Consider the following 16,320-nt stretch of genomic DNA (forward strand, 5'->3'; position numbering starts at 1 on the left):
CAAGCGTGGTCGCGGTAGAAGACGCACATCATGGACTAAAAATATAAGAGACTGGTTAAAAGTGAAGAGCATAGATGGACTAATTCGCATGACTGAACATAGAGAGACATATAGACATATGGTCGCCAACCTCCTGGACGGAGATGGCACGTGAAGAAGAAGAATCATATAACAAGACTATGAATTGCCGTAAAAGGCCTATGAGATAGCTAGCTTCTGCACTTTTTCCTTAGACAATTAGTTAGCGAAGCTTGCTGAATACCATCATCATGTTTATTCTGTTATTGCCCACTGCTGGTCTATGATGAACTAAGCAGATTATGTGGATCTGGTGCAAACCTCTAAAGGCGCCTTGTCTGATTTGTAGTCTCGTCAGTTTAGTATCTAAACTTATAGGGATATTTGGCGCCCACCCAGCAGGAATGGGACAGATTATAGATAGGTAGAACTTTTCTTGGTATTAATCATACACTGTCAGTTACATTATAATAATTAATAACAAAATGTTGATAAAATTTAGATTAACATGTTAATTAATCATTTAAATGCACGTAACTATAAATTAATAATTTCAAAAATTTCATAAAGAAATTAAAAACAATAACAAAAGATATAAATTACAATTATAGAAACGACTTATAATTCCAAAAATAAATAGTTACAATTCCATTAATGCAGATGTTCTATATAATAGGCACGCCATGGGCACTTGGACATATTAATCCTCCAGGAACTCATTTACCGAGTAGTAGGACATTGTGTAATAAATTTTGAGGTTGCGAACAAAGCCACAATCTGTCGTAACGGTTTTGATCGACTCAGGTGTTTTATTATAAATTTTAGCACCCATTACACCAAGAGACTTGCCTATGCGCGGGGATAGCCAGCCCTGGTTTCCTCCTTGCAGAGTTATATATAGACAAGTGTCAAATGTAAGGAAAATGTGATCCCGTGATAATTCACCTTTTTTCCCACCACATACTTCACTGAGCCAATATCATGCAATGCGCCTGAGCTTAACAGCCCAGAAGATACTTAGCAACGCCCATAAACTCCAAGGCTACTAAACTTACTTCTTCACAAATTCGCTAGACAGTATCCTCATGTAGCCGGCGAGACAGACGATGTCGATTTTATGTGCCTCTAGTGCCGCGGTAATAGCGCGGTCGAACTCTTCGCGGGACTTGTAGTCTTTGTGATTAAGTACCTGAAAAAAGAATATAGCTCATTCATACATAAATAAAATAAATAAATAAATAAATAAATATTATAGGACATTATTACACAAATTGACTAAGTCCCACAGTAAGCTCAATAAGGCTTGTGTTGAGGGTACTTAGACAACGATATATATAAATATATACATATTTATAAATACTTAAATACATAGAAAACACCCATGACTCAGGAACAAATATCCATGCTCATCACACGAATAAATGCCCTTACCAGGATTTGAACCCGGGACCATCGGCTTCGTAGGCAGGGTCACTACCCACTAGGCCAGACCGGTCGTCAAAATAAAATAATAAATTCATAATAAAATTAGTCCTTAAGCTCAATATGTTTTGCATTGTGGGCAGTAGACGATCATATATGTAATAAATGAACAGCTGCAGTCACGTCTGAAAATGAAGCGCTGGTGGCCTAGCGGCTAGAGCGTCCGACTTGCAATCCGGAGGTCGCGGGTTCAAACCCGGCTCGTACCAATGAGTTTTTCGGAACTTGTGTATGAAATATCATTTGATAGTTACCAATCGCTTTTCGGTGAAGGAAAACATCGTGAGGAAACCGGACTAATCCCAACCACGCCTAGTTTACCCTCTGGGTTGGAAGGTAGGATGGCAGTCGCTTTCGTAAAAACTAGTGCCGACGCCAAATCTTGGGATTAGTTGTCAAGCGGACCCCAGGCTCCCATGAGCCGTGGCAAAATGCTGGGACAACGCCAGAAAGAAGTCACGTCTGAAAATATCGCTACGGACAAAGTGCAAAAATATGTTTACACGACCTTATTGCCCATATATTAAGGTGTATACATATTTTTGGCACTTTTTCGTCCGTATCTATATTTTCAGATGTGACCATACAAATAATACAAAATACAAGAGTTTAATATTCGTTGTCGTTTAGGTCCAGCACAAGGCTCCACTTTCAGGGTCGCCATGTGACGTGGAAAGCAGAGTGGGATTTATATTGCTGTACAACTATTTTGGAAATAAATATATATATTGACACGAATTGTGAATTACCTATTCGCACATATATCATACAACATTTTACAGTACATATGGTCCTTAAATATTTTGACATAGTCTCGCAATGTGCCAATTATCGCACTAGTGCTGTAAAGCAGCACCATATGTACTGTAATAGTACATTACGATACAAGTGCGAAAAATAGGAAATTCGAAACGAGTGGCGATAAATTAAAACACGACCGAAGGGAGTGTTTTAAGTCGACACGAGTTGCGAATTACCTATTCGCACATGTATCGTACAACGTTTTACAGTACATATGGCCCTTTAAATGTTCGACACGGGAACGTAATATGCTAATTTTCGCACTAGTGCGGTAAAGTAGCACCATATGTACTGTAAAATATTTAACTAAATTTAGAAGAAATTTAACTTACCAACGTCGGAACTCCGGCCTTCTCCGCCCTTTTCAAAGCAAAAGCGTCCTTCTTGTTGCTAATCACAAGGGCGATATTCGCACACATGCACTGCGCAGGGTCGCGAGTTGTGTCCAGTAATGCTTGCAGGTTACTGCCGTTACCGGATACTAGTACTGCTACCTGAAATATTCAGAATACAACGTAATCGTAGCCTCTAGCAAGTCATAGTGTTTGTTAAATATATTGCGCAAATCGCATTGATGACTTCTGAGAAAAACCACTTCGGGGTGTATAAGAGGTGTTTATTTACAATTACAATTCTTTTGAGATTCTTAATGTGGAAACACTAAACTCACTAAACTCGTGGTACTCAGAATGGGGGAGGATCGCGTAGTCAAGGAAGCGTACTTGGGGCGACCAACCGGCCGTCGACCGATCGGGCGCCCCAGGTACCGCTGGTGTGATGTCGTGGAGGCGGACCTGCGTCGGCTGAATGCCAATTCATGGCAGGAAACCGCGCTGGATCGGGAAAGGTGGCGTTTTCTTGTTTCGGAGGCCAAGATTATTTTTGGATCGCTGAGCCAAAGGAGTTAGTTAGTTAATGTGGAAAAGTTGTCAACGATGAAGCGTGCTCCACCCGCGGGCCACCATTGGATGTCCGGCACCAGGTTGCCGAGTGTCCTAATTTGCAGCACTTAGGGTCGGTTGCACCAAACCGTCTGTCATCGTTAAAGCGTTCGCTAAATTTTATTGTATGGGAAGTTTCATACCTCACTGCTATCTGACGTTGATCAGGCCGCTAAATATGGTTGGTGCAACTGGCCCTTAATCCCCTACCATCAGGCCCATAAAATGGCCAGATGACCTAATTTGCAACACTATTGCATTGTTAATTTGTTATTGATGGATCTTACCCTCTTGTCAGGCAGAGTGGGCATCCTCCTGCCAAAGTCAAGAGCCGAGACAAAGATATTGACGGCTTAACCCCCTACCATCATTGCCATGAAATTGCCTAATAACCTAATTTGAAGCACTTATACCATTGTTATTGATCTTACCTTCTTGCTGGGCAGAGTGGGCGTCCGGCGGGTGAAGTCGAGCGCGAAGGCGAAGTTGTCGACGACGACGCGCGGCCGCCGCTGTTATGGATGTTACCTTCTTGCTGGGCAGAGTGGGCATCCGGCGAGTGAAGTCGAGCGCGGAGGCGAAGTTGTCGACGACGACGCGCGGCCGCCGCTGTTATGGATGTTACCTTCTTGCTGGGCAGAGTGGGCATCCGGCGGGTGAAGTCGAGCGCGGAGGCGAAGTTGTCGACGACAACGCGCGGCCGCCGCTGTTATGGATGTTACCTTCTTGCTGGGCAGAGTGGGCATCCGGCGGGTGAAGTCGAGCGCGGAGGCGAAGTTGTCGACGACAACGCGCGGCCGCCGCTGTTATGGATGTTACCTTCTTGCTGGGCAGAGTGGGCATCCGGCGGGTGAAGTCGAGCGCGGAGGCGAAGTTGTCGACGACAACGCGCGGCCGCCACTGTTATGGATGTTACCTTCTTGCTGGGCAGAGTGGGCATCCGGCGGGTGAAGTCGAGCGCGGAGGCGAAGTTGTCGACGACAACGCGCGGCCGCCGCTGTTATGGATGTTACCTTCTTGCTGGGCAGAGTGGGCATCCGGCGGGTGAAGTCGAGCGCGGAGGCGAAGTTGTCGACGACAACGCGCGGCCGCCGCTGTTATGGATGTTACCTTCTTGCTGGGCAGAGTGGGCATCCGGCGGGTGAAGTCGAGCGCGGAGGCGAAGTTGTCGACGACAACGCGCGGCCGCCGCTGTTATGGATGTTACCTTCTTGCTGGGCAGAGTGGGCATCCGGCGGGTGAAGTCGAGCGCGGAGGCGAAGTTGTCGACGACGACGCGCGGCCGCCGCTGTTATGGATGTTACCTTCTTGCTGGGCAGAGTGGGCATCCGGCGGGTGAAGTCGAGCGCGGAGGCGAAGTTGTCGACGACGACGCGCGGCCGCCGCTGTTATGGATGTTACCTTCTTGCTGGGCAGAGTGGGCATCCGGCGGGTGAAGTCGAGCGCGGAGGCGAAGTTGTCGACGACGACGCGCGGCCGCCGCTGTTATGGATGTTACCTTCTTGCTGGGCAGAGTGGGCATCCGGCGGGTGAAGTCGAGCGCGGAGGCGAAGTTGTCGACGACGACGCGCGCGCCGCCCGGCGGCCGCGCCTGGATGCTGCCGATCACCATGGCGCCGTACGCCCGTGTGATGTTCATCACCTGTGTGCTCATTGACATTGTTATTACTTTCTGTACATGGAATAATTGTATTCCGAAAATTGTTGCGATGTGAGTGGAGTCGAAACCAATACGTAGCGGCTTCGTCTCGTCGGTTTTTCGGTAGTTTAATGAAATGTAAGGGGTAGATCATGGCACACCGAGCGCATGCTGCCCTTGCCCGTGTCACCGCCTCACTCAGTGCATTACGTTTAGAGTTAATACATATAATCTTATCTTATGATTAACCATAAACGATTATAGATAAACTGATCTTAAATACGTAAAGTATTGCTAAATATTGTTCTTAGCTTGAAATTTGACAGCATCCATTTTGATATCAGCAAATTGTCAAAAGTAAGTGCATATTATAGTAATATCATAATATCCGGGGAGGAATAACTGATAACCACATGCGAAAAGTATATCTCACCTCAGCCTGATCTTCTGGCGAGACAATGAGAACCATACCGATGCCGCAGTTGAAGGTCCGTACCATTTCTTCGTCGGAGACTGAGCCGGCATCCGCGATCCATGCGAACACCTGGAAACAACTTACTGATCAATTTAGAAATCTAAAACTTGCACCAAATCCCAGTGGACACTATAAGCGTATATATTGCACTACATTTCACAAATGAACTCATATGTATAATAATTTTATTGTAACTCATAATTAAATGAAGATATAATTATGTAAGCAAAATTTCTGTATTTTCTTTGACAAATCAAGCATTTACATTTAAAAAAGCAATCGGTAAGCGTATTATAATTAAAACTGCGGCTCAAATATTTTTCAATGCGATAATGATCATGTCCTTTAATACGTCTGCCGCCACGACTAAAATGACCTAACAAAAATAACAAGCGATGTATCGTCATTCAGCATTTATCGATGATATGAACTGTTATCGATGTAAATTAGCTCGGGAACAGTGTAACGTTAGTAACCGAATCTGAATCTTTATGTAAGGCGACAAGGTATCTTACAGGGTGCACGTTCCACCAGTGCGCGTTGAGCCGCGCGCGCACCCACTCGGGCGTGACGCGCGGGATGTTGTCCAGGAGCCCGCCGCCCGTGACGTGCGCCGCGGCCTTCACCAGCCCGCGCTGCAGGGCCGGCAGCACTGCGCGGACGTAGATGCGGGTCGGCTTGATTAGCTCTTCGCCTGTAATATTAAATTAGTGACAGTCGGTAAGGAAGCGTCGTATTACTATACCCCCTTATTCATAAACGTGTACTAAAGTTACGATGCCGCTAAGCATCGTTTGTCCCTTTCCATCATACTAATACGTCGGAAAGGGGCAAACGATGATTAGCGGCATCGTAACTTTAGTACACGTTTATGAATAAAGGGGTAAGTCTGTATCTTTTGGTAGTGAAATAAATGTAAACAATGTGTTTTTACATTTTCGGGTACTTGAAACATTTGGTTAACCAACCAAATAGAAACTGCCTGGATCTGTGCCTCATCGTTCTGGCTTCTAATGCCGGCTACACACGTAACTATTCGTAGCGATTTTAGACTGTGCAGATAAATCGAAGGTTTATTAAAACTTGAAACTGCCACCGATGAACGATAATCTACAACGATTTGTCATACACACGATCTATAAATCTGCGCAAATCGCTTTGCACCGATTAATCGATACGATATTTAGTTACGTGTGTAGCCGGCATAACCTATTTCATTTAATCGTGAAATGTTTTCGTTTACCCTCAAATGGCTAAATATCCAATCTCGTTTTAGGATCTTTACTATAGGGTTAAGTAATAGCAAAAACTAAATTACTATTGATTAATCAAATCAATCCGATATAATCCTATTAACAAAATAGCATGATTATAGCAGCTTCGTTGTTACGTTGAGTAAAATATATCGTAGTAAAACTTCTGTAAGTTTTGGCACATCGAGTTAAATCAATTGACTTGAAGAAACTTCTTACCCAATAAAATACTTAATTGTGGTTTATTACATTCTTTTAAATACCTAAAGATACAGACTGAGAGACTCGTTTTCCTCATCATGACCGTGACACGACGAACACTCCTTTAAAAAAGAATTTGACGATTCAAACAGTCAGTATAAATTCATTATTCGATTTCGCACGAGTATTGAATGGTGGTCAGACTCACCTAAAGTCAATCCTTCCTTGCTGAACGGCGCCTTGTCGCTGAGCGTCAAGCCGGCCTTCTTCACGAGTTTGTGGATCAAACTGAAGCCGTTGCTGTGAACTCCGTTCGAAGGCAGGCCGATGATCGTGTCGCCGACCTGTATAGACATTCAATCAACCGCTAAGCTACTCAACTGCTGCTAAGTTGGTTTCACCAACCAGGATAAAGTTTACAGTTCTAAGATTTAAGAGTCGGTCGGTTGGTGCAACCAAATTAACGCATTAAAACGTTCGCTTAATTTTATTATATGGAAAGTTTCATATTACGAAATTTAATAGTACACCGAATGACTTTCATCAATCCGTCTTATGTGGTTGGTCCAACCCGACTTAAGATAACTGATAAGGTTTTTTTATGCTGTACCACAATTGGCTCAAACACAATTTTTGGGCTTTGGTCAATGGTTACCTAAATAGTCTAAACACATTAGACTCAATCGTTTCATTAGTCATTGCTTTTGTGTAAGAGAAGTGAATTATTGGAAATATAATTTTTTTTTTTTTGCTTTCCGAATTTTTCCGGAGTTTTCATTTTCGCATATGACAGCCCCAGCAGTAAAGACCTACCTACCGCCTCATATGGTGCGGCAGCATCCTCGGCTGAAAGCCTCAAACGTCGCAAGTATGTCACACTAGGTAGTAGCTACATATTTCAAAGCGCCATATAGAGGCTTCTGGTGACCAGAGGGCTGGCCAATATTTTGCTCAACGGATCAGCATTGCGGGGCAATGCGGCCAGCATTCTAGGCACCCTACCCAGCGACTTCGACTTGGGCCAACTTTTTTTATTTATAAATTTTAATTTAAGTGTTTTTATTATATTTTACATACTTGTTGTTTATTGTGTCAATATTATATTAACCTCACTACGTACTTAATCAGAGTATATACCGTGATCTCTTGTATCTTGGGCAGGATGTGGCTCCTCTCAACGACGCCGAGCGCGAATCCCGCAATGTCGTATACTCCAGGATCGTACATTCCAGGCATTTCCGCAGTTTCCCCGCCTGCGGGAAAACAAATAAACACGTAATGAGGTAACCGCATGTAAAGTATTATCTCCCGTAAGATAAGGTTAACCATTTATCGGTTAAGGTCGAACTAGCAAGGTGAGAACTTAAAACGATAAAACGATATCGTCCACAAGCAAAGTAGTTAAGGAACGTGCGTGGACTGGAGCGGTTGCAGACTATATCAATAACATACATGGCGACCCAGCCAATAACAATTTTAGTCAAGCGCTGTCTGTGCCTGCCTACTTACAACTCTAAGCCCTTTTCAAACCCATAGCCCGCGCTAATAAGCTGAATTAAGGAATGTGAGTGTAGTTGTGTGTGTGTGAATGAGATCCAGCCGAAAATATTTTTAGTTAAAATGTCTGATTAATAGTTACCTATAAGCGCAGCCTGTGCCTGCCTGCATCCCTCAGCCACTCCGGAAACCACAGCTCTCGCCACACTAACATCCAATCGTCCACAAGCGAAGTAATCTAGGAACGTCAGAGGACTGGCGCCGTTGCAGAGAATGTCGTTGACACACATGGCCACGAGATCGACGCCGATGGTGTTGTGTTGGTTGATCTTCTGGGCGATCTGCAGCTTGGTGCCCACGCCGTCCGAGGCCAGGACGAGGACCGGGTCCTGGGATAAATGATGTAATAAACGTCGGTCAAATATAAAATGCCGTTGATAATAGTTTATCTCTATCGGTCATTTTGACATTTAGCTGTGTTAGAAAGGGACAAAATTTAGACAGAGGTCTCAGATGCTAAGTTGTACATATAAGGGTTACCCCTTTATTTTAATTATATTTATTATAGTTAAGATTAAAGGTAAATGACACCAATTTTGCTTCATAACCAAAACGTATACGATAAGTAAATTTATATTTTAGGTGTTAGAAGGCCAATTCAAGAAATGTATTACCTTATATTCTTGTTCGATAGCTTTTAATTGGAAGCATCCTCCAAAACCACCGAGACCGCCCAATACACCCGAACGCGATGTGGACCTGCGTCAGAAGTATCATCTTTATAATCGGTCGCAAAAGCCATAGATATTGAATTGATATGAAACGTCAAAGTTCCACAAACCAAAAATTATGAGAAAGTTTTGATTGTAAAAAAAAATGACGTTTTACAAATAAATCCCCACATAGGGAGCAGCTTAAACGGCGACACGAGCGAGTTACCCGCCTCGATGTCGACGCCGCTGTCCTTGTACGAGAGCGACTTGAAGCTTCGACTATAGTTTACCTAGCGAGGGGCTTGATGAGCGACAAGAGCGAGTCTCCCGCCTCGGTGTCGACGCCGCTGTCCTTGTACGAGAGCGACTTGAAGCTTCGACTATAGTTTACCTAGCGAGGGGCTTGATGAGCGACAAGAGCGAGTCTCCCGCCTCGGTGTCGACGCCGCTGTCCTTGTACGAGAGCGACTTGAAGCTTCGACTATAGTTTACCTAGCGAGGGGCTTGATGAGCGACAAGAGCGAGTCTCCCGCCTCGGTGTCGACGCCGCTGTCCTTGTACGAGAGCGACTTGAAGCTTCGACTATAGTTTACCTAGCGAGGGGCTTGATGAGCGACAAGAGCGAGTCTCCCGCCTCGGTGTCGACGCCGCTGTCCTTGTACGAGAGCGACTTGAAGCTTCGACTATAGTTTACCTAGCGAGGGGCTTGATGAGCGACAAGAGCGAGTCTCCCGCCTCGGTGTCGACGCCGCTGTCCTTGTACGAGAGCGACTTGAAGCTTCGACTATAGTTTACCTAGCGAGGGGCTTGATGAGCGACAAGAGCGAGTCTCCCGCCTCGGTGTCGACGCCGCTGTCCTTGTACGAGAGCGACTTGAAGCTTCGACTATAGTTTACCTAGCGAGGGGCTTGATGAGCGACAAGAGCGAGTCTCCCGCCTCGGTGTCGACGCCGCTGTCCTTGTACGAGAGCGACTTGAAGCTTCGACTATAGTTTACCTAGCGAGGGGCTTGATGAGCGACAAGAGCGAGTCTCCCGCCTCGGTGTCGACGCCGCTGTCCTTGTACGAGAGCGACTTGAAGTTTCGACTATAGTTTACCTAGCGAGGGGCTTGATGAGCGACAAGAGCGAGTCTCCCGCCTCGGTGTCGACGCCGCTGTCCTTGTACGAGAGCGACTTGAAGTTTCGACTATAGTTTACCTAGCGAGGGGCTTGATGAGCGACACGAGCGAGTCTCGCGCCTCGGTGTCGACGCCGCTGTCCTTGTACGAGAGCGACTTGAAGCTTCAACTACAGTTTACCTAGCGAGGGGCTTGATGAGCGACACGAGCGAGTCTCCCGCCTCGATGTCGACGCCGCTGTCCTTGTACGAGAGCGACTTGAAGCTTCGACTATAGTTTACCTAGCGAGGGGCTTGATGAGCGACACGAGCGAGTCTCCCGCCTCGATGTCGACGCCGCTGTCCTTGTACGAGAGCGACTTGAAGCTTCGACTATAGTTTACCTAGCGAGGGGCTTGATGAGCGACAAGAGCGAGTCTCCCGCCTCGGTGTCGACGCCGCTGTCCTTGTACGAGAGCGACTTGAAGCTTCGACTATAGTTTACCTAGCGAGGGGCTTGATGAGCGACAAGAGCGAGTCTCCCGCCTCGGTGTCGACGCCGCTGTCCTTGTACGAGAGCGACTTGAAGCTTCGACTATAGTTTACCTAGCGAGGGGCTTGATGAGCGACAAGAGCGAGTCTCCCGCCTCGGTGTCGACGCCGCTGTCGTTGTACGAGAGCGACTTGAAGTTTCGACTATAGTTTACCTAGCGAGGGGCTTGATGAGCGACAAGAGCGAGTCTCCCGCCTCGGTGTCGACGCCGCTGTCCTTGTACGAGAGCGACTTGAAGCTTCGACTATAGTTTACCTAGCGAGGGGCTTGATGAGCGACAAGAGCGAGTCTCCCGCCTCGGTGTCGACGCCGCTGTCCTTGTACGAGAGCGACTTGAAGCTTCGACTATAGTTTACCTAGCGAGGGGCTTGATGAGCGACAAGAGCGAGTCTCCCGCCTCGGTGTCGACGCCGCTGTCCTTGTACGAGAGCGACTTGAAGTTTCGACTATAGTTTACCTAGCGAGGGGCTTGATGAGCGACAAGAGCGAGTCTCCCGCCTCGGTGTCGACGCCGCTGTCCTTGTACGAGAGCGACTTGAAGTTTCGACTATAGTTTACCTAGCGAGGGGCTTGATGAGCGACACGAGCGAGTCTCGCGCCTCGGTGTCGACGCCGCTGTCCTTGTACGAGAGCGACTTGAAGCTTCAACTACAGTTTACCTAGCGAGGGGCTTGATGAGCGACACGAGCGAGTCTCCCGCCTCGATGTCGACGCCGCTGTCCTTGTACGAGAGCGACTTGAAGTTTCGACTATAGTTTACCTAGCGAGGGGCTTGATGAGCGACACGAGCGAGTCTCCCGCCTCGATGTCGACGCCGCTGTCCTTGTACGAGAGCGACTTGAAGCCCTGGCTCTGCGCGCCTCCGAACGGCTCGGTGAGCGGCGCCATGGCTTCCTTGAAGTTCTCCACGACCACCTGGTGTCCGCCTGACGACAAAACTGTTACATACTTACAAAACTCGATACTATATTAAAAAAAATAAGTCGCAATGAATATTTAAGACGGGTTTGCTTTTCGAAGAAGTCAATTCGTCTTTTGACAAACACGGAAAAAGTGGGTATTTTTCATCAATGGATTTCATAAAATCGAAATACGAGCCTAAACTTTACAACGCGAATTGGACATTATAAAATTTTAAGAATGACCTTTGGTTTCATATTTGCTTCCACTTTTCACACTGGTAAAAGTGGAACTTAATTCAAAACACTCGAGAAGAATGACATGGTTATGCTCTTATTTGTATGACAAGAATGAAAAGAATACTTTATTATAATCTGTTCTTACACTGTAAGATATTATTTAAAGGAAGACATATGTAAGTACTTAGCAAACAGTGAACTAACTTTCCTTGCCCAGGTTCTGCGCAGAACCGATGACTTGAATGTCTGGTATGGCGGCTACCATTTCTTTAAGGCACAGGTCTACGATCACCACTATCCCAACTCCGCAGTTGAAAGTACGTAGCATTACGAAGGCGTAACACGCTAAAGAGGGATCCAAGTATGTAGTAAACAGTGAACTAACCTTCCTTGCCCAGGTTCTGCACGGTGCCGATGACTTGAATCTCGGGCACGGAGGCTAGGACCTCGTTAAGGCACACCGGGTCAACGATCACCGCCATGCCTACTCCGCAGTTAAACGTGCGCAGCATTTCGAAGTCGGACACGCCACCTGAAAGTGATTGAGATCTCTAGATTTCACTATAAAATTAGTTCAATATTCAAATATAGTAAAAATAAAAACCGGCCAAGAGCATGTCGGGCCATGCTCAGTGTAGGGTTCCGTAGTTACTCTTCCGTCACAATAAGCTAAACTGGAGCTTAAAGTATAGTAAATTGTTAACCAAGGGATGAAACGCGAGATAAACAAATAGGCAAATTTGCATAATCAGTACCTAATTAAAGTCTTTTCACTATGAAGGGGAAACTTTTTGCGATAACTCAAAAACAGCTAAACTGATCATGTCCGCTATAGTTTTCATTTAAAGTCTTTCTTAAGCTCTACTTCCACGATTTTTTTCATATTTTTTGGACCTATGGTTCAAAAGTTGGAGGGGGGACACATTTTTTTTTCTTTCAGAGCGACAGAAAAAAAAATTCACCCCCACTTTACATGTAGGGGAGGTACCCTCAAAAAAAATATTTTTTTAGATTTTATTGTACGACTTTGTCGGCTTTATTGATTTATATATCCATGCCGAATTTCAGCTTTCTAGCACTAACGACCACGGAGCAAAGCCTCCGACAGACAGACAGACAGACAGACGGACATGGCGAAACTATAAGGGTTCCTAGTTGACTACGGAACCCTAAAAAACAGCCTATATACGTCCCACTGCTGGGCACAGGCCTCCTCTTATCGCGAGAGGGCTTGGGCTATAGTTCCCACGCTAGCCCAATGCGGATTGGGGACTTCACATACACCTTTGTATTTCTTCGCAGATGTATGCACTATGCAGGTTTCCACACGATGTTTTTCTTTCACCGAAAAGCTAGTAGTAAATATCAAATGATGTTTCGTACATAAGTTCCGAAAAACTCATTGGTACGAGCCAGGACTTTAACCCGCGACCTCCGGATTGAAAGTCGTATGTCATATCCACTCGGCCACCACCGCTTTTTATTCAATATTCAAATAAATAACTAAAATTCGAATAAATTTGTTTGAATAATAAAACGCCAGAAAGCTCGAATTTATAAGTACTTTTTGAGAAATAACATATTTAAATCAACTTGCATCTCTTATTAAGTAAGAACAGACCAATTTCAGGTTATAACTCAGTAGCGGATTCAGTGGCTAAGGGTCTCAAGCTTCCCCTACCCTTTCAAGTCTGAGCCCCTCACGAAAAGTTTTGGAGTCCCTACTCCTACATTCATAGGGTTCAAGCCCCTCCAAAACCAAAATCTTAAATCTTCAACTGATATAGCTTACATATATTTGAAATTGAAACTTACCCTTAGCCTGTAACCATCCGAAGATAGGTTTGATCTTGAACTTCAAAGCGTCCAGCACAACCCTGACCCCAGCTGGCAGCACCCTCGGTATATTCTCAAGCAGGCCTCCTCCAGTAATGTGGGCCATGGCCTTGATGGAGCCTTTCTTAACGGCCGGGAGGAGCGCGTTCACGTACAACCCGGTCGGTACGAGGAACTCCTCGCCAAAGGTTTTGTTGGTGGTGCTGAATGGGGCTTTCTCGAAGTAGCTGCGGGGATTATTTAAAATTTTTAGAGACAGTGACAGGAAACATTTTGAAAATGGACACAAATACTGATACAATACACCCTGTCTCCCATCACGGGGCTTTAAATGGAGGGCTCGATTCTATTAGCTACACTGAGCTACTTTTATTATGGAACTAACCTCAAAATCACGCAAAAATTCTTGGCTTTTTTATACATTTTATACAAAGCCAAAGATTGTTTCACGATTTCGGGGATGTTCCCATAGTAAAAGTAGTTCGATTTAGCGAGTAGAATCGAGCCTATATTTCCTTAGAAGTTCTGGCGTCCTTAAGACCAGGAACAAAATCCTGCCTCTTGAGATACGTAAAAGGTTTATGAGATTTGGTCCTGAGCTCCTGGCCTTTAATCTCTCGCCGTGAAAACAATGCATCCTCAGGGAGGTCAACCCCTTAACTCCCAGGGGTTAATTATCACGGTACAACAGTAAATCAATCCCAATCAGCAAGATTGTGTCTATAGTTACGTACCTATGTCCAGTCTCCAACATGATTTTTTGCACCAAGCTGTACCCGTTGCTGTGCACGCCAGTGGACGCCAGAGCGAGAACAACGTCGCCGGCTCTGATCTCTCTGGTGCGAGGAAGTTGTTTGTGGTTGTCGACCACACCTACTGCGAAGCCGGCCAGGTCGTATTTACCGACGTCGTACATTGTGGGCATTTCAGCCGTTTCTCCGCCTAAGGAAAATATTGAAGATAAGAAGGACGCATAAACTACAAACTTCACAAATTAGCACATTGCAACATTTCATTTGCGTTAAGCCTTATTGAGCTTACTGTGGGACTTAGTCAATTTGTGTAATAATGTCCATTAATTATTATTATTGCGGGGGGGGGGGGTTGTGTGAAAATCTTAATGCGGTTCACAGAATACATCTACTTACCAAGTTTCAACAGTATAGTTCTTATAGATTCGGAAAAAAGTGTCTGTCACATACGGACGGACAGACAGACAGACATGACGAATCCATAAGGGTTCCGTTTTTTTGCCATTTGGCTACCAAACCCTAAAAATGATGATGATGATATTATTTAAAAATCCATGGCAAATGAGTGGCAAAAATGAGCATCGCGATAGGCACTGAAAAGAGGCCTTTTAGAGAAACCTTATCATATCCCAAGAAAACCCAAGGGAGTTATAGCTATTTTTGGAACGAAGTTCCTTGTCAGACGATTAGCGGATGGGGGCTAGGCGAAAAAACGTGTAAGATTTTTTCGTCACGAAAACCCGTCCCTTTCTTATTTAAATTCGTTCTCGAGAATAAGTAACCTAGTTTCACCAACTTACGTATATCCTATAGTTACGCAGTAGGCAAACAGCGAGGATCCGAGTTCGAACCCCGGACATATTTGATATATTTGATTGACTAAGTGAATGTAAAGCACTAAGCGTATCAGTTCCAGCTTGGACAAAAATGTTTGGTTGTTCTCCCTGCCTGGAAGTCGCATTTCTGAATTGAATTGTGAAATTTTGTAAGCATATTCGTTAATTATTATTTTGTCAATTAAGTTGTTTTATTATTGTTTGTTAATCAATAATATAATACGTTTATCAATAATAATATACTCGCACTTCGTTCCAACTGAGTGTTCCACGACAATCGCGCATTTTTTTATTGTCACTAATTCATACCAACCAAGAAGGTATAAATCAGTTTTATCTTTAAAATATTAATTATTTTTGTTTATGTTTAAAAATATTTAATTTTATTAATTTAATAGCCCTTTAAAATATTTTTACACAATTTACAATCGTGGCTGAATGCCGGATGGGTCTGTGCCTTCGATAGGCATTGATGGTACCTGTCAAACAATGATAATATGGCGGACGAATATTTGGAATGTCACCGTATTTAAGAATTCTTAAAAATTGGTTTTTTCTTCGCTTTTAGAGGGTAAACAAACCTCAAAACCTATTCTAAAGGGGGTTCAACGGTTGTGGTATAAATGGGATGCTTGATCATGATCTTCAGTTATGCCTGTTATAATAAAACGACGTTCAATTAATCCTCACCCAGCAGCGCACACCCGGACTGAATGCAGGCATCAGCAATGCCGCTGACAATGGTCGTTGCCACATCTACTTGTAGCCTTCCGCAGGCCATGTAGTCCAGGAACGCAAAGGGCTCCGCTCCAGCGCAGAGGATGTCGTTAACGCACATAGCGACCAGATCTTGGCCGATCGTGTTGTACTTATTCATAATTTCCGCTATCTGTCAAAGACGGAAAAAAACTGTTTAAATATTGGATGTATTTCTAAAACCATATAGAGATCGTGCGTGATGTAGGGTCTGCCATCTCGTGACCTCAATCGAATGCGAAAATAATTCACGCTTCTAAGCAGGTGCTGCACCTGCACCCCTGCACTTCAGGCTGGCTCTATTTCGCATAGTAGGGTCTGCCATCTAGT

General features: G+C 44.9%; 1 protein-coding gene across 2 annotated transcripts in view; it reads right to left on the reverse strand.

The window, feature by feature from the left end:
* Window positions 1–16,320, reverse strand: part of LOC133524103 (trifunctional purine biosynthetic protein adenosine-3) — a 70,866-nt gene that overhangs the window by 2,842 nt on the left and 51,704 nt on the right. The window contains exons 9-22 of one of the 2 annotated variants that reach the window (XM_061859951.1): window positions 15,925–16,123; window positions 14,381–14,588; window positions 13,626–13,873; window positions 12,196–12,342; window positions 11,432–11,597; window positions 8,982–9,066; window positions 8,450–8,696; window positions 7,948–8,063; window positions 7,019–7,154; window positions 5,872–6,050; window positions 5,315–5,425; window positions 4,741–4,884; window positions 2,634–2,795; window positions 1,074–1,207 (exon numbers count right to left, since the gene is read on the reverse strand). In XM_061859951.1, the coding sequence (XP_061715935.1) occupies window positions 1,074–1,207; window positions 2,634–2,795; window positions 4,741–4,884; window positions 5,315–5,425; window positions 5,872–6,050; window positions 7,019–7,154; window positions 7,948–8,063; window positions 8,450–8,696; window positions 8,982–9,066; window positions 11,432–11,597; window positions 12,196–12,342; window positions 13,626–13,873; window positions 14,381–14,588; window positions 15,925–16,123 (2,282 nt within the window). Of the gene's footprint in view, window positions 1–1,073; window positions 1,208–2,633; window positions 2,796–4,740; window positions 4,885–5,314; window positions 5,426–5,871; window positions 6,051–7,018; window positions 7,155–7,947; window positions 8,064–8,449; window positions 8,697–8,981; window positions 9,067–11,335; window positions 11,610–12,195; window positions 12,343–13,625; window positions 13,874–14,380; window positions 14,589–15,924; window positions 16,124–16,320 lie in introns of those variants that run through there. The other variant, XM_061859949.1, reaches the window with a different exon arrangement.

The sequence above is a fragment of the Cydia pomonella genome, chromosome 13 (assembly GCF_033807575.1).
Source record: "Cydia pomonella isolate Wapato2018A chromosome 13, ilCydPomo1, whole genome shotgun sequence".
NCBI lineage: Eukaryota > Metazoa > Arthropoda > Insecta > Lepidoptera > Tortricidae > Cydia > Cydia pomonella.